Here is a 21,627-nt window from a genome sequence, read left to right as displayed (position 1 = left end):
GCATTACATGAACTCTCCCCATGCCGGGTTTTGTGGGAGCAACGGAACCCTCTCTATTACTGGCTACAGAATTCCTTTTCCATGTAACCATTTCCGAGGTTCTCGGGACCTTCCCGGTCCCCTTACTTAGATGAATCCCTTGGGAGAGGGTAGCGCGGCTACTTGTGGCTAAAGGCGCGGAAAAGTGAAGCAACGCGGGGCGGCTTCAGAACCGGGAAGCGTCGTTCTCAGGAAGGGAAGCGACTTTTCAAGAGGAGGGGAAGCGGGCCCCGCCAGCCCGAGGAAGGATGCTTAACGGCGGTGACGGCGCCGCCGAGGGAGCCTCCTTCCCGTCCGCAGCCACCGCCTGGGTTTCCTATCCAGGCAGGGCCTCCCAATCCCTGGCTCCGCCTGCACCACATGACCGCCCCGTTTGCCTGCAAACTTTCTTCTTCTCCTTGTCCCGGGGCGGCCGCGACCGAGCCTGGAAAATGGCGGCTTAGAGCAGCGTCGCCGGCGCCGCCGCCGCGTCAGTCCCCGCCTCTCCTCCTCCCCGGCTTTCCCCGACGGCTGGCGGGCTCGGGATCCCCTCAGCTATGACGCGTTGGATACCCACCAAGCGCGAGGAGAAATACGGCGTGGGTGAGCGCTTTGGTTTCCCCTTTCCCCTCCTTCCTGCCCCCGTCGCGGGGATCCGTCGCTCGTGGTGCGGCTCCCGCTGAACTTCCTTAGAAGTTGAAGTTGCGCGGCTGAGAAAGCGGCTCTCGCAGCCGAAGCAAAAACCTCCCCGCCCCTGACGAGCGAATGACTCGTCCTTTAGCCCTTTCCCTACCCGACGCTTCATTGGGGCGCTTTTGGGGAAGGGTCGAGGCTGGCCAGAGGAATCGGCTTCATCCCTTCTCAAAAGGCCCGCGCTGACGAAGGCTTGGGGAAGGGGGAGTAAATTGGGGGGGGGCTCTTGTTTCCTTTTACTTCACATTTCCTCGGCCGAGAGAAGCTTCTGCTTCCTAACCTCCTTTCTTTCCGAGTCTTTGTAGCGTCGTTATCTCTTCCTTGGTATCTTGGTCCTTTCATTATTTTCGCCTTTTTGTTGCTTTTAATTTACACGCCCCCAGGTCTTTCACGATTTCGTTTAGGGAAACAAGGTTGAACTGAGCTGCACTTTTCTAACATAACTCAAGTTTCTCCCAAACACCCTCTTTCTCCATTACCTGCAGAAATCTATCAAAAGAAAGGAAGTGGAAATTTTGTATCCACTGTTTTTAAATCTTCCTTCCTCAGGCTTTGATATGGAATACACAAGTAGGAATGAATCCTGTTGGAGAGTCTGCTTTTCTGGAAATCTGGCTAGTGATTGGTGCCATAAGCTGAATATGGAGTCAGAATTTTTAAAAATAATATTTTTCTCTGCAGATTTCTTGAGGAGCGGTGGGATTATAATTGAGTCCCATTGCAAGACACACTAGTACCTTGTACTGTAGGAACTCAGTCTGTCTTGTTAATGTTCATGAGCCTGCAATTATATTGTCTTGACGGTATGCAGAAATAAACATTCATTAGTATTGAGATTCTTACTAGGTTTGTGAAATCTTAGTTGATTTGTGTCATGATGTAAGTAATGGAAATAAAATAATAAATCAGAATGAAATGCACTTATTTTACTAAACTGGTGGTTACATCAGAAATTATCTCAGAAGTACCACTCTTGGCTATGTGTGAAAAAAGAAGAAACATTTCATCTAAGAAATGACTTGCCAGATGCAGAGTTTTAAATTGGGCAGCACAAGAATACATTATTATTCCCAGAAGTGTGTGCAGAGATCATACTAAGCCATAGTTTGTTGAATAATACAGGTTTACACCCCTGATTTATTTCATGTTTCAAAATGCTATTGTTTGTAGTCTGAATAACAAACTAGTGAGCAATAATTAGGTTGACACGTATTTCCAATTTGTGCGGTTAATAAATGTGTTGCAGCCAGAATATTGGATAATTTAAGTTCACAAAGAACAACTATGCCTTGAGAGCATAGTTTGTGGTTATTTAGATATGAGTGTGTGACCTTTTTAAAGTATTTTTTCACTATTGCCATACTTATTTGAGGAAATGCACAATTGTGCCCACCCCTCTAACTATCCAATAAAGAATCTACTGTATTCTTAGAAAAAATAACAGCAGTAGGATGTTGGGGATGAGGAAACAGAAGTGCAAAATTCTTTATTCTTCTACTCTCATTAAACATTTGCACTTACTCAGGCTCTTTTTCTTCTCCCCTCCTTCTCTGTCTGCCATATGTCTTGCCTTATTTTTGTGGATTTTGAATGAACCCATGGTAGGAAAGAAACTTAGCTGTTGTATTCTATTTATAGCCTCAAAATCTGATGTTTAGTGCTTGTTTTAATTATATGCATTATCTGTATAGTATCTAATTTCACTCATATTAGGACTGTGGGAAAGAATTGAAATAATGAACATGAAATTATGCAATAGTATTCAGTATTTATCTTAGTAAAAATAACATTTAATGCTAAATAAACTTTCATAGTGCATCACTTGTGGTTTTGTTTCATTTAATACCTGTCTTATGCAAGGAAAAAACCCTCTTTTTATCTGATGGTTACTTTTCTACTAACCCAGTTCACCAAGTTAAGCTATTATTAGTGCTGTGAGATCTGAACTGCAAACTAATAGAGAACTAATAGAGAGCAAAACAAAAACAAAAAACACAAAAACAAACAAACAAACCCCAAACCAAAACACGCCTCCCCCCCCAAATGCTAAGTCTGTCTAATGCAGTGGTTCCCAACCTTTTTTTTTGCCATGCCCCACTTAAGCATTTCTAAAATGCTGATGCCCCCCCACCTCCACATATAATTCTTACTATTTAAAAAGTGAACTCCTACTCAGGAAGAAGCCTAAAAGGCTACTAATTTGGGAACCACTGGTCTTATGGTTTTAGGCACAGATCTGATAATCCTAATAATAATTGTGGTAATATGGTAGTAATTGATTTAAACTATTGTGCATGCTTTAGTATTATTTATACAATCACATATTTTGTAAATCATCTATAGTTTAATACATTATCATTAAGAGCAAATGGGCCCACATGCTATGATAACCCACATTATGTGGAATAAGACACACTTGGAAAATGCATTTTTGTTAAGTTTAGATGAAACTAATTACATTATAATACTTTATGATTGGTGAAACTACATTGAATGGCTCATATGCACCAGGAATCATACTTTAATTGTCCAACTGCAAGGGCAGGGGCCTGTTGGTATTAAAGTGCAAATGCTGCCTTTTAAGTACTTTCATAGCTTATCACCCATATTTCAACCTACTTTTTTCCTTGAACCCATTTGTCCATGTGAGTAGTCTGTAGCTCATTCTATTGTGTGAACCCAAAATATTGAGTTGATTAAATAAACCACAAATTACTTTCAGTTCTTCATTATTTGATCAGAAGTAATGAATCATAAATACAGGTAATCCTTGATTTAGGATTATCCATTCAATGACTATTTGAATGTATAGTAGCATTGAACAAAGAGTCTAGTCCACAGAGGCCATCATAGCCACCATGATCAAAATTCACCTCAGGAGCTTGAACTCTACCACCTACCTATCTCCCCATCCATGCCCTATTGTCCCCTGCCATACTAGCTCTACTTTGCCAACACTCCGCAGTCTGCATTGGTTGCCGATCAGTTTCTGGTCACAATTCAAAGTGTTGGTTATGACCTATAAAGCCCTTCATGGCATCGGACCAGAATATCTATGGGACCGCCTTCTGCCGCACGAATCCCAGCGACCAGTTAGGTCCCACAGAGTTGGCCTTCTCCGTGTCCCATCAACTAAACAATGTAATCTGGCGGGCCCCAGGGGAAGAGCCTTCTCTGTGGCGGCCCCGACCCTCTGGAACCAGCTCCCCCCAGATATTAGAATTGCCCCCACCCTCCTTGCCTTTCGTAAACTTCTTAAAACCCACCTCTGCCATCAGACATGGGGGAACTGAGATATCTTCCCCAGGCCTATATAGTTTATGTATGGTATGTTGTGTGCATGTTTTTTAAATTATGGGTTTTTAACTTTGTAATCTTAGATTTGTATTGTACATTGTTTTCTGTTGCTTCTGTGAGCCGCCCCGAGTCTGCGGAGAGGGGCGGCATACAATTTAAATAATAATAATAATAATAATAATAATAATAATAATAATAATAATATTGTTGCTCCTGCTGCTGATCAAACATGCCAGCCCTTGCTCATGCAGATACTGGCCACACACTTTCTTCCCCAGGTCATGCATGTAGTTTCCTCATGAGGGAAGTGAGTCTCTTGTGGCCAGAATCTGCTTTGTAAAGGCTGGGCACACCTCAGTCAATAGTAGGAGCAACAAGTTGGAGAAAGTCAGATGGAATGCAAGGTGTAGAGAAGGGCTGGGCTGGCTGTGGTTTCGGTTGCACTCTTGGGACTGGGTTTCATGCCGCAAAGGGCTTCATGCTAAGTTGTGGCTCAAGGGCTTCTTGCAGCCTCAGAGCCAGGGGTGGCATTCAAAATTTTACCCTATCAGTTCTCTGGGCATGGCTTTGTGGGTGTGGCTTGGTGGTGGGTCATGTGACGTGAGTGGGTGTGGGCAACTTGACATCACTCATGGCAAGGTGGAGCAGCACCACTCCACCAAGCCACACCCGCAAAACTGGCAAAAACTTACTAGTTCTCCGAACTGCACATAATTGACGCCACTAGTTCTATAGAACTGTCCGAACCTACTGAATTTCACCTCTGCTCAGAGTTATGGTATACCGAGATCCCCTTTACTTCACACTGTTGGGCTGGTCTAAGACCGAATTTTGTGCTGCAGCTTAGGAGCTTTTTGCAGCCCTAGAGCATCAGTGTGGCAAACAGACCTATGCCACAATGTGGCAAGCACACTCAGAGCTGTGTGCTCTGGAGCTGATTGCTGTTCCCCAAGGCAGGATGTAGGATGGCCAAACGGGCAGAGATGTAGGGAATAGATCAGGGCACGGGGGGGGGGGGGATTGAAGAGAAGGCAGTCCCTTACCTTACTGAGTGTCATGGCTGGGACAGACAGAGCCCCAAATGGCTTGGTTTGAAGTGGGTCACAGCTAATGATTGGTGGAATTTAGTTATTGCCAGTGCCGGAATTGCTGTTACTAAGGAATGCAGTCATGTGATGGCTTGCTTTAACAATCCCATTACTGTATTTAGAGATGGTAATTCAAGTGCTTTGTGATAAGTCGAAGACTACCTGTAGTTCAAGTGACATTCATCTGTTTGTAATGTAGTACTGTTATAAGGCAATAAGATACCCTAGTGATCTGTGCACAGGGACTGGTTCTCTAAATAATGTCATTACTGTTTCTGATTTATCTTGGGAGATTCCCCCTATTATCTTCTTGGTTAAGAATGATTAAGCGATACTGGTATCATAGGCTGCATTTCATACGCTCTAACTGCTGATAATTGCTAGATCTGAACCTTGATTATCCAATTCAAATTCAGTATATCTGAGGTTCAGATATCTGTTACTGCTTTCACTTGATTAAATAATTAATGATACACTGACATTGTTTTCTGATTATTGACAGAAAATGTTACTTACATCTACATATACTACCATGTTTGTTTTTTGTGGCATTTATTACTTGCATCATATCTACCCAGAATTTATTTTGAAACAGTACATTTAGAAAAATATTCTGCTAGCTTTAGAGTATTTGAGAATTCTTCATCAGGCCAAACTAGGGATCCCACATTTTTGTGAACCAATAGATCCACCAGAGAGCACATTGATTACTCTGGTAACTCTAGTAAATTATCAGTTTACTTTTATCATTTTTCCTGGGAATATAAGTATACTTCCAGACAAGATTTTGATTGTAACTATCTTTCAGGTTTTTTAAAAAATTGCAGTTGAAATTGTATTGTGATTGGTATTTTGAGTTAGACATGAGCTGTCACCTTATTGAGTTTATGGATGATGCTAAACTACTCAGTACAGTATTGCAAAAATAGTTATGAAGAGTTGTAGAAATACCTTTTTAAGCTGTGAGAATGATCAAAAGACAAATGGGGTTCAGTTTAAATAAAAGCAACATTATGCATATTGGGTCATTAAAAACACTGATGGGGCTTGAGCTGTTTAACAAATCAGTAAAAAGATCTTGGGGAACAGTGGATAGTGAAGATATAAACTAGGGGCCTGTGGCAATTGTGAAAAAGGCTAATTTTAATTTAGAGGTTATTAGGAAAATGATTGATATAAAATGTCATCTTTGTAATATAAAAATAGTTCTTGCTCCTACATTTGAAAAATATAAATAGACTTGGAAATAACACAGAACAAGGCAGTAAAAATAATCAGAACACTCAGCCTTTCTTCTTCCATAAGAAAATAACATTTGAGATTCTTGCTTGGAAAAAATAGGTGATTTGAGGGGATATATGACTGAGGTGCATAAAATCGTTTGTGTTGTGGAGAAAAAAATTGGGTGAAATTTTCTATCATTCCTTAAAACACTAGGACCTGAAGATGGAAGGAAATTTAGAATAAATTAAAAAGGCACTTTGTTATAAAGAACATAATTAACCTGTGGAGTTCATTACAAGATGTTGTGATAATCACTAATTAGGGGGATTAGATAACTTTATGATACAATAGGATTATTGGTCTTGAATATCTATTATAGTTTCTGGATTTAGGGCAGCATGTCTCCAAATACCAATTACAAGTGAAATGTTGATGTCTTCATCTATTTGTGAGTATCTCAGTGGTATTGGATTGGCCACTGCAAGAAACAAAGAGAGAGGCTGAGATGGGCCTTAGCTTGATCCAACAGCCCTATATAAAAGTTTAGTCAGAAAGATAACTGCAGGTATTTCTAATTTTTTAATGGAAATAATTTTTCAAAAATAAAATTCAGGTAGGATGGGAAGCTTGGCTAGCATCTGGAGAAGTCACTACAGATGGTGCTTGCCGAAGGATGGTAATTGGGATTGGAATTTCCATCACTAAGCAAGGTAGACTTAAAGTATGACATTATATGACTGCCCTAATTAGCAACAGAAGACCTGGAAATCCGTAGTTACTGTTATAAAGTGAAAACTGCATGGATCATTAAGTGAAGACCACATGATCACAATTTCCGATTCCCTGCCAACTTCCCCTTTGACTTTGCTTGACTGAAGCTAGGAGAGAACATTGACAAACTGGCAGGGAATGCTGCAAATCATAATTGTGTGATCGAGGAATACTGTTGTAGTTAGAAATCTGATGTAAGGGATGGTGGCTATGGAGGGGGAGGTGATGTGATGGACTGTGGTGAAGTGGCAGCTTTTCAGGAAGGAAGCACATTCCAAGGAGGAGGGGATGATAAAAGGCAACACAGTCTTTTATCATGCCAAGAGCTGGATTGGATACAGAGGAAGAGAGTCAGGGTATCCACTCCCTAGAATCTCCCAGGCAGAGGTGGGTTCCTCCTGGTTTGGACCGGTTCATCCAAACTGGTAATGACCTACTGGTGATATCACAACGATATCATGATGATGTCAAAGAACCAGTTCAGTTGGTGCTAGTGTGTGGGCACTTCCATCTTTTTTTAAAAAAAAATTGATTTTTTTATTTTTATTTTTTAAATTTATTTTTTCTTCTAAGCATGTGTAGAAGCTGAATTTCCAGCACTGCGCATGCATCATGATCTTGTTTTCAGCTTTTTTTAAATGGATTTTTTGGCACTGCACATGCGCATGTGTAGTGCACACCTGGCTACACAGTGTGGGAGGAAGCAAATTGGCAGCAAGGTAAGTTAGAACCCACCCCTGCTTCCAGGATATATCCTTTAGGGTGAGAGTAGTATTGGTTTAGTCTGGCAAGATTCTGTCTACTGGTGTAAACAAATAAAGAATTCAACTTTGGCTGAATTGTTCTATGTCATACTTGGGTTGCGCTAGCCCAAAAACAATTACCACTTTTTTGGCACTGTTCCAGGTTTGAACGATCGCTGAACAAATGGTTATTAAATGAGCACCCCTTGTACACTGGGATCCAAGAAACAAGATGGTTTGAGAGTGAAACAGTGCACAGTGCAAATCCACACATACAAATTCAATTAAATAAATACAGGAGTCTACACGTATCACCTGTCTATAATCCATTAAAACGGTTGTATTTTTCCCAGAGTGCACAGCATCTGGAGAAAACTGCATAATTCTAATGCAAAATTATCTTAAATTAGACTTGATTTCAATGATGACAGAGATACATGTGTAGTTGATACAGATTATATTTTGAAATATATTGAATATTTTAACAGCCTTTCATGTTTTTGTCTTGGCTATTCAATAATGTTCACTGCTTCCATATTAAAATTTAATTAGTGTTTGATAGAAAAAGTGAAAGATTTATGAAATTTGTATTCTGCAATCATACTGTTTTTGAAGAAATAGTTTTCACTTAATTTAATATACCTGAATCAGTTTATATTAATTTGCATTAATATAATCTAGTTAATTAGAATATATCAGAATATATTTTAATTAACTAGTATGTAAATGAGAAAGAAAATATATTTGTAGAATGAAATCTTAGTAAGACAGTGCACTATATTGGGCATTACTCCTTTAACATTATTACTTGTTTTATTTATTTATTTATTTATTACTTAGATTTGTATGCCGCCCCTCTCCGAAGACTCGGGGCGGCTCACAACATGTAAAAAACAAATCATAAGCAATCAGACAAATTTAAAATATTTAAATATTTAAAAAACCCCATATGCTAACAGTCACACACACAGACATACCATGCATAAATTAAACGTGCCCAGGGGGAGATGTTTCAGTTCCCCCATGCCTGACGGCAAAGGTGGGTTTTAAGGAGTTTACGGAAGGCAGGAAGAGTAGGGGCAGTTCTAATCTCCGGGGGGAGTTGGTTCCAGAGAGTCGGTGCCGCCACAGAGAAGGCTCTTCCCCTGGGGCCCGCCAACCGACATTGTTTAGTTGACGGGACCCGGAGAAGGCCCACTCTGTGGGACCTAATCGGTCGCTGGGATTCGTGCGGCAGGAGGCGGTCTCGGAGATATTCTGGTCCGATGCCATGAAGGGCTTTAAAGGTCATAACCAACACTTTGAATTGTGACCGGAAATTGATCGGCAACCAATGCAGACTGCGGAGTGATGGTGAAACATGGGCATACCTAGGTAGGCCCATGACTGCTCTCGCAGCTGCATTTTGCACGATCTGAAGTTTCCGAACACTCTTCAAAGGTAGCCCCATGTAGAGAGCATTGCTATTGTTGTGATTGGTTTGCTTGTTTTTGACTTAGTATGATATTTGTGCTTGGCAATATGATTTAGAAATCCTGAATTATAGCATCATTTATGAATGCCACTAACTGAGTTTTTTCTAAAAAAAAGTGATATTGTTTAGTGTGATAGGAAAATTTAGAAATCAAATTGGGTGAGAGAGAGGGAGGGTTTTTTTAGTGCTTTATAACCTCAACCTGATGGGTTAAGACAATGTGTTAAATCCAAAACAAATGATAGTGTGATATCTGAAACCAATCCAACTTCCAAACTGTATAGATATGCAGTTTTTGGAAGACAGGACCATGTTTTATACTTGAGCTATAATATGGTTTGTTTGATTTTGACTTAGCATATTATGCAAAAGTAGATAATTGTGATTTATTCAATACACTTGATTAAAGAAACCATGGCTTAGCACAGTAAGAATTAGACCAATGTGTTTTGGCAGATGCACAATTTATATATATGAAATTATAATATGGAATTCATGGATGTTTATTGATTGCTTCTTATTGTAAGGGATATTACCATAGCTGTTCTTATGGCAGTCATTGTAATTTCAGTTGGGATTTTCTTCCTAGTCATGAACATGTGAGGCTCTCATCTCATATGAAACAAACAACTTTCTATTCAAGATAATTTACAAGCGCTGTCTGTTCTACTTTACAAGAGGTATTTTGCATGATTTGTTCATGTCAGAATTGTAAATGGAGCATTTTGCCCTATGGTGTGTATACATAATTTCTGTTCTATAAATCATTTACATTTCACAGAGAGATTCTTGATTTAAAATAACACTTTGCTGTTATACTTGGCATGATTCTTGGACATGGGAGAATTGCTGTATCATTAGTATCTTTTATGGTAAAATATGACTATGAGTTAGCTAGGTGTTTAATGTGGAATTGCAGATTATTAGTATAAAATCATTTCAGTCAATCCAGATAAACAAGTCACTGTACCATCTGCAAGAATGAAAAAAAGAATCCATTTTTTTGGCCTGTATTTGAATGAAATGCATTAAAGAGGTGCAGACAAGGAACCCATAGTAAACCACTATTTTATATGCAGAGTGGGCAGCATCTCACAAAGAGTCAGGCTTTAAATCAGGAGGAGGCGGGAGACCAATATTCAGAACCATACTCAAAGCATTAGGCCAAAGGCAGTAAACCTTACAGCAGGAAGGAAGTAGTAAGAAGGAAGGAATGCTCACAAATACCTCAGGAGATGCAAAAGGCAAGCCTAAGAAGGGTGACACTAAAGAACTCAGTTCTTTTACATTACTGCTCAGAGTAGGGGGAACCAGCAGAAAGAGTTCCAGGTTGTGGCAAAAGGTGGCAAATCAAATATTGCTAAAATCAGGTGAACTGGAATTCATGGTTGGAATGAATGGGGATTTTTTCCCCCAAAAAGAAACTGAACAGAATGTAATCTGTTAAGTATAGTACATTTCAAAAGAGCTGACTTCAGTAAGGTAATTGGATAGTAGGAAGGATTCAGTACCTTGAAATCCTGAAGGGAAAAATAGTGTGCGTGTGGGAACATCCTGAAAAATGAGATAATTAAGTTCCAAACATAAATACCAAAGAGGAAAGGAAAGAAAGGCATTTAATGAGACTGGTATGGTTGCATAATGATCCCTCTAAGAAAAGAAATGGTCTATTTTAAAACAAATGAAAAGAATACAACAAAAAAAATATTAAGAAGTAGCACTAATCCCATGATAGTGAATCTACAGCAAAGGTGGTACACGGAGCAATATCTGAGGCCCAATGGGCCAACTGGAAGTTGGTTTTTGAATTTCTGGTTGGCCTGTTGGGCCATTTTTCACCATCCCCAGACTTTAGGAAGTTTTGCTGGGGACAGCAAAAACCGCTGAAAAGAAAGCCGAAAATCAGCTGGCCAGTGTGGGCCTATGATATGACTCTGTGTTAAAGGTTCACCATTACAGTTCTACTGGATGTGATCTCAGAATTACTAAGTATAATATTTTGAAAACTTTTTCTCGGTACTGCAGAAAATGGATACATCTATTTTGGATGGGAGGTATATGTTTTAGATGGGTGGTATGTATACTGGAGTAGAATAATTAGCTTTCAGTTTTTTAAAAAGGGGGAAAAGCCAGGAAATTTATTTATTTATTTGTTTGTTTGTTTGTTGATTGATTGATTGATTGATTGATTGATTGGATTTATATGCCGCCCCTCTCCGAAAACTCGGGGCGGTTAACATAAACAGTGTACAATAATAATCCAATACTACAAGCGAATTAAGAACCCCTTAATATAAAAAACCAAACATACATACAAACATACCATGCATACAATTGTAAAGGCCTAGGGGGAAAAGGAATCTTAATTCCCCCATGCCTGGCGACAGAGGTGGGTTTTAAGTAGCTTACGAAAGGCAAGGAGGGTAGGGGCAATTCTAATCTTTGGGGGGAGTTGGTTCCAGAGGGCCGGGGCCGCCACAGAGAAGTCTCTTCCCCTGGGTCCCGCCAAGCGGCATTGTTTAGTTGACGGGACCCGGAGAAGACCCACTCTGTGGAACCTAACTGGTCGCAGGGATTCGTGCCGCAGAAGGCGGTCCCTGAGGTAATCTGGTCCGGTGCCATGAAGGGCTTTATAGGTCATAACCAACACTTTGAATTGTGACCGGAAACTGATCGGCAACCAATGCAGACTGCGGAGTGTTGGTGTAACATGGGCATATTTGGGAAAGCCCATGATTGCTCTCGCAGCTGCATTGCAAATCAGTCAGCCTGATGTTGGTACCTGGAAAAATACTAGAAAATATAATAAAACAGTAGGTTTGCAAGAGAGAAACAAGAGAAAAACAAACTAGAAGCTGGCATGAGTTTCTTATGAATAGGTTGTGCCAGACTAATCTTACTGTTTTTTGTGAAACATTTTTTATCAAAGTGAATTCATTAATTGACAAAGTGAATATATTAATAGACAAGAGAATGCTGTGGATATTGAATGCTTGGACTTCAATAAAACATTTGATAAAGCTGACTTCAGTTGATGCCTTGATACAATGGAGCAATTTTTGATGGACCGACTATCCTTTTCAGTAGGTTGAATAACTGACCCAGTCAGAGGTCCTTAGTAAATTTTATGGCTATATGAAGGCATGCAGTTGGGTATTTCAGTGTTTTATCCTGGGCTCATTGTTCTTTAATGTTTTTATGAATGATTAGATTGATCATCAGTAACTAAGTTTAAAGTTGTGTGATAGATACATGTCCATCACCCAACAAAAAAACAAAAATAATTAAAAATATTAAATTTAAAAAGTCCAAACATCTCGAAGGGGAGACTCGATGGATCACTAGGTCTTTTTCTGTCGCAAGTTTTCTATGTATCTAGATTGGATGATAGTAGGGATAAAGCCTAATGCTGGGAACGATTGAGGGCAAAAAAGAAGGGGATGACAGAGAATGAGGTGGCTGGATGGAAGCAATGAAGCAGTTGGTGTGAGCTTAAATGGACCCTGGGGGATGGTAGAGAACAGGAAGGCCTGGAGGAGCATTGTCCATGTGGTTGCGATGGGTGGGACATGACTTCATGACTAAACAACAAGGGATAAACAGCACATTTGCAAACACTGTAGAGCTGAAGGGACCTAATAACATCTCAGAAGAGAGACTCAAGGTTCAAAAGAAACTTAATAGACTTGAACATTCGGCTTTTCCACAAAAATGCAGTTCAGTGGCAAGAGAGTACACTCAAGAAGAATTACGTAGATGTAAAATGTAAGTGGTACTTGTTTCAGCAGTAATTCCTGTGAGAAGGATCTGGGTGACTTGTTAGACAACAGATTAAGCATGTTAGACAACAGATTCTGCATCTGTGTGGTGCAGAAATGAAAAGAATCAGTGCAATATTGGGCTACATCAATATAGGTATGATACTGTATACAGATACTGTATACAATACAAGAACGATGCTGGGGAAAAGGGAGAATGCAGAGAAGAGCAACAAAGATGGTAAGGGGCTTTGTCAATCCTGTGACAAAAGCCAGTTCAGGAAACAAATTCCACAAGACATACATGAATAGACTTCTGCTTTATTGATATAAGCTACAGCAAGAATCCACAAACTTTTTCTGTAAAGAGTCAGATTTTTTGTTAACTTTTCTGCTTCTCTGGGTATGGTTAGCAGGTCTGCAGGCCAAAGATGGTAGTTGTAGGCTGTAGCCATCACCCAAAATTCCCACCACTGCACTGTGCCCTGATAGCTGAGGTCTAGTAATCTGTTGCCTACTTGAAGACTGCACAGGTAATCCTCAATTTACCATCACAATTGAGCCCAACATTTATGTTGCTAAGTGAGAAATTTGTTAAGTGAATTTTGCCCCATTTTATTACTTTTCTTGCTACATTTGTTAAGTGAATCACTGCAGTTCTTAAATTAGTAACGCAGTTGTTAAATGAATCTGATTTCCCCATTGACTTGATCGTCAGACAATCACAAAAGGAGATTACTGTACAAGACTCTGGGACACTGCAATCATAAATGTGAGTCAGATGTCAAGTGTCCAAATATAAATAATTCTGAACTGCAACGTTCAGAAGTATGAAAAATAAGTCATAAGTCACTAAATGAACTGTTGTAAGTCAAAAACTACCTGTACAAAAAGTTTTTGGTTTAGGATTGAGGTTTGCCAATCGCTGGGCTAGAGTAACAGAATTATAAAAACCTCACAGCATTTCTCTTTCCTTATATGGAAGAAAGTCAAAATGGGGTCTCTTTGTCCCCACTTCTTCCATGTCTTCTTTCTTTCATTGACTTAATTCACATTTTGTTAACCGCTGCCACTACTTTGTATCTCCAAGGTTATATCTGTGGTTCTCTGAAAGCTTGGAGGCTGAAACCTGTGAAGAATCGTTAAAGGAACTACCTTGTTTCCCCAAAAATAAGTCATCCCAGAAAGTAAGACAAGGGAGAGGTTTCGTAAAATTGCCTAATATAAGGCATCCCCCGAAAGTAAGACGTAGGACAGGTTTTGTTTCGCAGCATTCCCAAACAGAACATATATAACACTGCTGTCCATAAATTGCATCCCAAAACACTGCATCAATCAGATTTAAAACACATCCAACACGCAATTGTTGTAGATGGAAACAGTGGTACGGTAGTAGTAAGAAATTCCTGATAGGATTCACAGTTTGTCTGGTTATGCTGGTTTGTGAGGACAACTACTGTACAGTATACAGTGATCCCTCGATTTTCGCGATCTCGTGCTTCGCGAAACGCTATATCGCGATTTTTCCCACCCGATGACGTCACTCTCTTCCTTCATTTCTCATCTTTCCTTCTCTCTCTCTTTCTCTATCTTGCTTCTTCCTCTCTCACACTCTCTTCCTCCCTCTGTCATCTCTTTCTTTCCTTCTCTCTCTTTCTCTATCTCTCCCCCTCTTGCTGGCGGGCGGCGGGCGGGCGGCGGGTAGGCGGGCGGGCGAGCGGGGGCATCAGCGAGGAAGACCCAGGGAAGGTTCCTTCGGCCGCCCAGCAGCTGATCTGCTCGGCAGCGCAGCGAGGAGCCAAATCGGGGTTTCCCCTTTGCGTGGGCGGCGGGAAAACCCCAATCTTCGTCTGCTCACTGCTGCTGCGCTGCCGAGCAGATCAGCTGCTGGGCGGCCTCAGCAGCAGCGAGCAGACAAAGATCGGGGTTTCCCCGCCGCCCACGCAAAGGGGAAACCCCGATTCGGCTCCTCGCTGCGCTGCCGAGCAGATCAGCTGCTGGGCAGCCACAGCAGCAGCGAGCAGACGAAGATCGGGGTTTCCCCGCTGCCCACGCAAAGGGGAAACCCCAATTCGGCTCCTCGCTGCGCTGCCGAGCAGATCAGCTGCTGGGCGGCCGCAGGAACCTTCCATGGGTCTTCCCCGCCGCCCACGCAAACTCCACCATCTGCGCATGCGCGGCCATGAAAAAAAGGGCGCGCATGCGCAGATGGTGTTTTTACTTCCGCAACCCTACATTGCGAAAAATCGATTATCGCGAGGGGTCTTGGAACGGAACCCTCGCGATAATCGAGGGATCACTGTATATTAAATGTTCATTTTTTTTGTTCAGCAATAAATGTGAATTCTTCTTCATTGAAAAAAATAAGACTCCCCTGAAAATAAGACATTGCACATCTTTGAGAGCAAAAATTAATATAACACGCTGTCTTATTTTCGGGGAAACAGGGTAGCTATGTTTAGCTAAAGAAGAAAAGGCTAAGAGGAGACATAGTAGCAATCTTCCATACTTAAATGACTGTCACAGAGAAGAGGATGTAGATTTGTTCTCTGTACTGCTCAAGGGTAGAACCAGTGGGTGGCAACTTTACAGAAAGAGCTCCAAACTCTAAATAAGGAATAATTTCCTGACAGCAAGAACTATTAAGCAGTGGAACAGCCTGTCTCCTTGAATTGTTGATACTCTGTAACTGGAAGATTTCAAAGAAAAGTTGTTGGAAAGTCATTTGGGATTCCAGCCCTGGGTAGGGTATTGGGCCAAGAGTCTTCCAAGATCTTTTCCCAATTCTATGATTCTATAATGTTGCATTAAAATATTTGGACAATTTTATTGTTTTATCCAATTGGGTCCTGAGTTGAAGTACATTTTTAAATTGTACATTTTTTAAATTGAATGTATGTGGGGAATAGACATGGGACAGAAGGACAGAAATATTAAAGCCGGGCATAAAATAATATCAGAATTTCAGTAGCATCATTTTTATTGGTTTTATAGATTGGGTGATATATACTGTGCTTTAGAATAATATCAGGGTTTCAGTAGGATCATATTTTTGGATATGAATTGAGACATGCTTTTAAAAAAGAAAGAAAATCTAGCTGAAAATTGAATAATTTGTCATTAAAACTAAGTACAGTTGGGTTGTTTCACTTAAAAAATGATGTTAAGTTTGCAGCAGAATAGTTCAGTGTTTATTCCTTTATTATAATGGAAATTTTGTCTATTGTCCAGTGATCTTGAAAAAACTAGCACTCATTATAATAGTGTTTTTTTAACAATAGCTGAGAATGATGATCATGTCCAACAATGTGGCATGCCTTTAATGAATTTCAAGGGTGTGGGAGTTGAAAATAAATGTTTTGCTGCTAACAGAAGGGAGAAGAGTGAAGTAAATATAGACATTATCATTTTCTTGCAAACGATGGGTTTGAAATCTGGTTCTTTGTTTTCTGCCTCACTGTTGTTTTTTTAAGAAATATTTACTTCTGTGTGGAGGTATGTAGGGTTGTGCTGGCAATGCATCTACTCAAATGGTGCATCATAGGGCAATCACTATTGACCCAAGTACCTCAAATAGACAAACATACAGAATGCCAGGATTCATTATTCCCATGGGAATGAAATTTATTATGGCTGCTTTCAGTGCTACTGTGTTGCTGCAGTCATGTGATCTGTAGCTATGTGATCTGCATTTCTAGTTTTCTCTGAAAGTTTCCTGCAAGTTAGTAGAGAAGCCAGTAGGGAATGTTACAAGTTGATCAGGTAAGCCTCTTTCACTTACACAACCTCTGCTGCCCCTCTGTGCTCATGCCTTGCCAACCATTTGTGTACCCTTATGCTCCCATGCTGACCTGTGTGACATCTCTTCTGAAATCCATACATTCTTTTTAACTGTGGCAACCCTTGCACTTACCTGACTTGTGTGGCACCTCTTGTACACCCTTCCAGACTTGCATTATATCCTTCTGCACCCTCCTTAATCTGTGCAGCACTTCTTGTATACACCCTCATTCTCCTGCTTGGTAGCAGCTACTTACCGTATTTTTCAGAGTATAAGATACAACTTTTTGCTCCCAAAAAAGAGGATCAAAAACTGGGTTCATCTTATATTCCAAATGTAGCACCACCCACCCACCAGCCCCCACCCTTTGAAGGTTTTCGGGCTTCCACACATCGCATTTTGGGGCGGTTCCACGCAGTAGGGATCCTTACTTTCACTTGCGGCCAGGGGAAGGTAGGGACTCAGTTGGTGAAGTGGGTGCTGCGCAAGAGGCATTTTCATTGCATTTCAGATGGCAGGCAAACTTCCCTCCTTGATTCCAAAAATGAGGTGTGCAACCAGAGCTGCCTACCATCCAAAATGCAATGCTCTGTTTTGGTCTCCGCATGCTCCGTTTTTGGAATCGGGGAGGGGATCGTGCTACTTCTACCTGAAAACACTTTCCTCCCCGATACCAAAAACAGACTGTGCGGAGATCAAAAAAAGAGCATTGCGTTTTGGATGGCAGGCAGCCTTGTTTTTGGAATGGGGAGAAAAGTGTCTTTGGGCTGCAGGCCAAATGGAATCCCCCATCACCTGAAATGCGATGCTCTTTTTTTGCCTCCTCATGCCCCTTTTTTGGAATGGGGTGGCTCCGGCCGGCGCTGCAGCCTGAAAATACTTTTCTCCCCATTCCCAAAAATGGGGTGTGCAGCCTAAAATGTCTAGCTTTGTTGCGAATAAGAAGCCACCACTTTGCAAAATGACATTTTAGAGAAATCAAAAATGTAGGGAAATGTTGGTTTCAGGAGCTCAGGATGACTTATGAAAAGAAGGTGGTTTTTTATTAGGTCCTGTTTGAAATTCCCATCAGCTGGATTTAGCCACAGAGCTGAAAAGATGAAAAAATTGGCAACGGATCTCTTTCCATTAGCTAAGAGTCCTCACAGGAAACATTTTCCCAGCTGGCTTCTCTCCTGGTTGGACTCCTGATGGACCAAAGCAGCTACTCAAAACATTTTATTTCCAAGCTTAGCAGTAGGATGCTAATAGGCCCCCTCTGGAAATGATAGGTAGGTAGGTAGATAGATAGATAGGTAGGTAGATAGGTAGATAGGTAGATAGATAGATAGATAGATAGATAGATAGATAGATATGATAGATGATAGGTAGATACTGGTAGGTATGTTGCTTCCAACACCATAATTTTTGTGGAAGTTTAAATGTTTGGCTTTTGAGGCTGAATTTGTTGGACTAAAATTGGCTGGCATAATGCCACTTGGGAGTTGCTCTCTGCAAAGTTTAGGGAGCTTGTTCAGAAGCCCGGCAATGCGTTTATGAGATGGCGGTGTCCAGAAGGACTGAAATGCTGCCTCTCTATCAAGTCTTGCTTCAAGGAAGCATGCTTTCAATGGCTAGGATTATGGGAAGGAAGATGTTGGAGGGGGGCTCTCGGGATTGGAGCTTTCAGTGCCAAATCCCTCTTCTGCCCCCATAAAAATCATTTCCCAACCCGTCCCCACCCGCTGCAGTTAAATGCCCAGAATTGTTTTTTCCTTGTTTTACTCCTTCAATATTAAGGTGCGTCCTATACTCCGGTATGTCTTTTACTCAAAAAAATACGGTACTTGCCTTCTGGCCCTGCACTTGCAAGTTCCTGACTTTTTTTTCCCTGCAGGTTTCTCACTAACAAAGTAAGTGGGGAGATCCGTGGGAATTCTAGAGAGCAAAGAAGAAATGTAGGTAAAGAAAGGAATGTGGGAGTGAGGAAGGAAGGAAGGGGAAAGAAAAAAACGAAAAACAAAGTAAGGAAGTAGGGAGATACAAGGAAGGAAGAGGAACAAAGGAAGGAAGGAGGGAGGGAGGAAAGACTGAAGGGATGGGAAGGAAAAGGGTCAAAGGATGGAAGGAACAGGGAGGAAGGATAGAAGGGATGAAAGAAGGGAAACAAGGAAAAGAAATGGAGGGAGAGAAAAGAGGGAAGAAAAGGGAAAGGGAAGGTGGGAAGGAAGAAAAGGAAGAAAGGAAGGAAGGAAGGGAAGGAAGATTTTCTGATGCTGCTTGTTATTTTTCTACAAAGAAACTCAGTGGGGAAGCTGGCAGGAAATCAAGTCAGTCCTACTGTCACTACTTTTTTGTCTGGCATGGTCATTCTGTTTCTCTCAACCTTCAGTAGTTGTCTAGTGTTTTAGATGGGTGGTATGTTGTTTAATAGACAACAAGTGGCTAGGTATTGTTACTGAAGACTGAAGCATAAATTTGGATGTACTCAGAAGTACTATATATAGTCCTCACTTAACAACTTCAACTGGGACCCACATTTCCATTGATAAGCAAAGTGATGATTAGGCGAAATATCAGGTAATCGCACTACTTAGTGACAGAAGTCTGGAGCCCTGGTTGGGGTCATTAAACCATACTTCTGCCCTGCACCTCACCTGTCTTGACACACCCATCTTCTCCTCCATTTCTGCCCTTTTGGCTATCTTGCATTCTGCCACCATTGCTGTTCTGTACTTTCCCCAGGACCCACACTCCAGTCTTCTGCCCTTGCCTCTCCCAGCTGACATATTGGTTATATTCTGGAGCTCTTGACAATACATATTAACTTATTGATCTTAAGCTTATTAACTAATTTAGACATTAGAGAAAGTCATCTATTCATTGAAAGATTCCAATGATGGCCATCTGGCTTCCATTGAACCACATGCCATATATGAAAATGACAGTATAAAATAATATTCATTCACAGCTGCTCATATGACTAAATCTGGGCAGCTCAGCATATTTCTAGAGTAACTGACCGGCACTCTCCTTTGACTGGGATAAGAGCCTACCAGATTTTTTGGGGACATTTATCATAGATATGTATGTATGTATGTATGTATGTATGTATGTATGTATGTATGTATGTATGTATGTATACTGTATATACTCTCTCTGTGTGTATTCTATCATCTACCTACCTACCTACATCTATCTACGGTATCTATCTATCTATCTATCTATCTATCTATCTATCTATCTATCTATCTATCTATCTATCTATCTATCTATCTCCTTGCTATTTTGCACCTTTTGGCAAACATATAAGTACTAGATAGCTCATGTATTATCATTTTATGTGAAAGGCTTTGCTGAGATCCAAAGAAAAGGTCTATAGCAGTGATGGCAAACCTTTTTTTCTTCGGGTGCTGAAAGAGCGTGCACGAGTGCTATGGCGCAGTGCGAGTGCCCATACCCATAATTCAATGCCTGGGGAAGGCGAAAAGAACTTCCCCCTCCACCCAGAGGCCCTCTGGAGGCTGGAAACAGCCTGTTTCCCAACTTCTGGTGGGCCCAGTAGGCTTTGTTTGCCTTCTCCAGGCTCCAAAGGCTTCCCTGGAGCTGGGTGAGGGTAAAAATGTCCTCCCCATCTCCCAGAGTCTCTGTGCAAGGCAAAAATCAGCTGGCCAGCACACACATGCACGTTGGAGCTGAGTTAGGGCAAAAACTTGTGTTCCAGCAGATATGGTTCCTTGTGCCACCTGTGGCACCCGTGCCATAGGTTCACTATCACTGGTCTATAGTATTCTTTCAATTTGCAATGCTAGTAATCTATGAAAGTGTATCCATGTTACCACATTGAAGAAATTAGTGTGAATTAATATATCAGTAATTGACAGTGAATCACTACTGCAGTCATAGCCATAATCTTGTTTTATAGATAAAAGACTGCTTCTAAATTTTTTATATTTTCTTATGTTACTTAGCTATCTGTAAGAATAATCCATACTTTTCTGTTAGTGTGATATCATAGATCAACTTGTCAATTAGTCAAGTACTGATTTTATATCTCGACATAATAGATTGTACTTACTTTAATTCACTCAGAAAGCTATGACTTAAAATCAGTTCATTTGCAATCTTAATCTTTTAAATGTATATCTAACTTTAAGTAGGAGAATGATTTTGTAGCAGAACTTCTGTACATAAATCTTTGAATATATTAATAGTTTTTAAAAATTTATACGGCAATTTTAAGAGTTGAGCGAAAGAAGAGTCTTTTGAGCTTTACATTCCTATGCAAGACTGTTTTTCTAATCTCTCTAGTTCAAAAGAGTTACTGCTTGTGATATGTATCTCAATAACTTATTTTCCATATCTGTAACGCTTTGTTGTCAGTGTGACACTGCATAGTGTATAAATGTTCCTGAAAAGCTGTTTCCCTTCTGTGAAACCAATCTTTAGGGTTAGAGTTATAAATCATCCTGAATATTCATTGTAGATATAAAAGAAAATTACTGCCTTGGAACAAAAGGCATTGTAATTCATTTTATAAATATTATCGCAAAATGCAGTTGTAAGGGTGACTCAGTTTCATATCCTGGAGTATTTCATGCAGGAATATAGATGAGCCAAAAATTGTTTTAATGTGGGAAATGCATTGTTTCTTAACAGGATGAGTCAAAGACTCCAAAAACAACACAACCATACTAATGTGATAAAATCCTTATTAAAGCCAAGTAAATATGCCCCAATATTCTGTTTGTTGAGACATTTTTGTCTCTTTCTAAAACATAATTCGACTTACCTGTATATA

The 21,627-nt window shown here is 40.6% G+C and overlaps 1 protein-coding gene across 4 annotated transcripts in view; it reads left to right on the top strand.

Annotated features, from left to right (window-relative positions):
• The first annotated feature begins 444 nt into the window (after positions 1-444).
• DOCK1 (dedicator of cytokinesis 1) overlaps positions 445-21,627 on the top strand; it is a 466,948-nt gene continuing 445,765 nt past the window's right edge. For all 4 annotated transcript variants that reach the window (XM_070752482.1, XM_070752481.1, XM_070752480.1 and 1 more), the window contains exon 1: positions 445-621. In XM_070752482.1, coding sequence (XP_070608583.1) covers positions 576-621 — 46 coding nt within the window. In that variant the 5' untranslated portion in view covers positions 445-575. The remainder of the gene's footprint in view (positions 622-21,627) is intronic.

This window comes from Erythrolamprus reginae, chromosome 5, assembly GCF_031021105.1.
Source record: "Erythrolamprus reginae isolate rEryReg1 chromosome 5, rEryReg1.hap1, whole genome shotgun sequence".
Lineage (NCBI taxonomy): Eukaryota > Metazoa > Chordata > Lepidosauria > Squamata > Dipsadidae > Erythrolamprus > Erythrolamprus reginae.
Note: the sequence above shows the minus strand (reverse complement) of the source record. Positions and strands in the feature narration are given on the sequence as shown.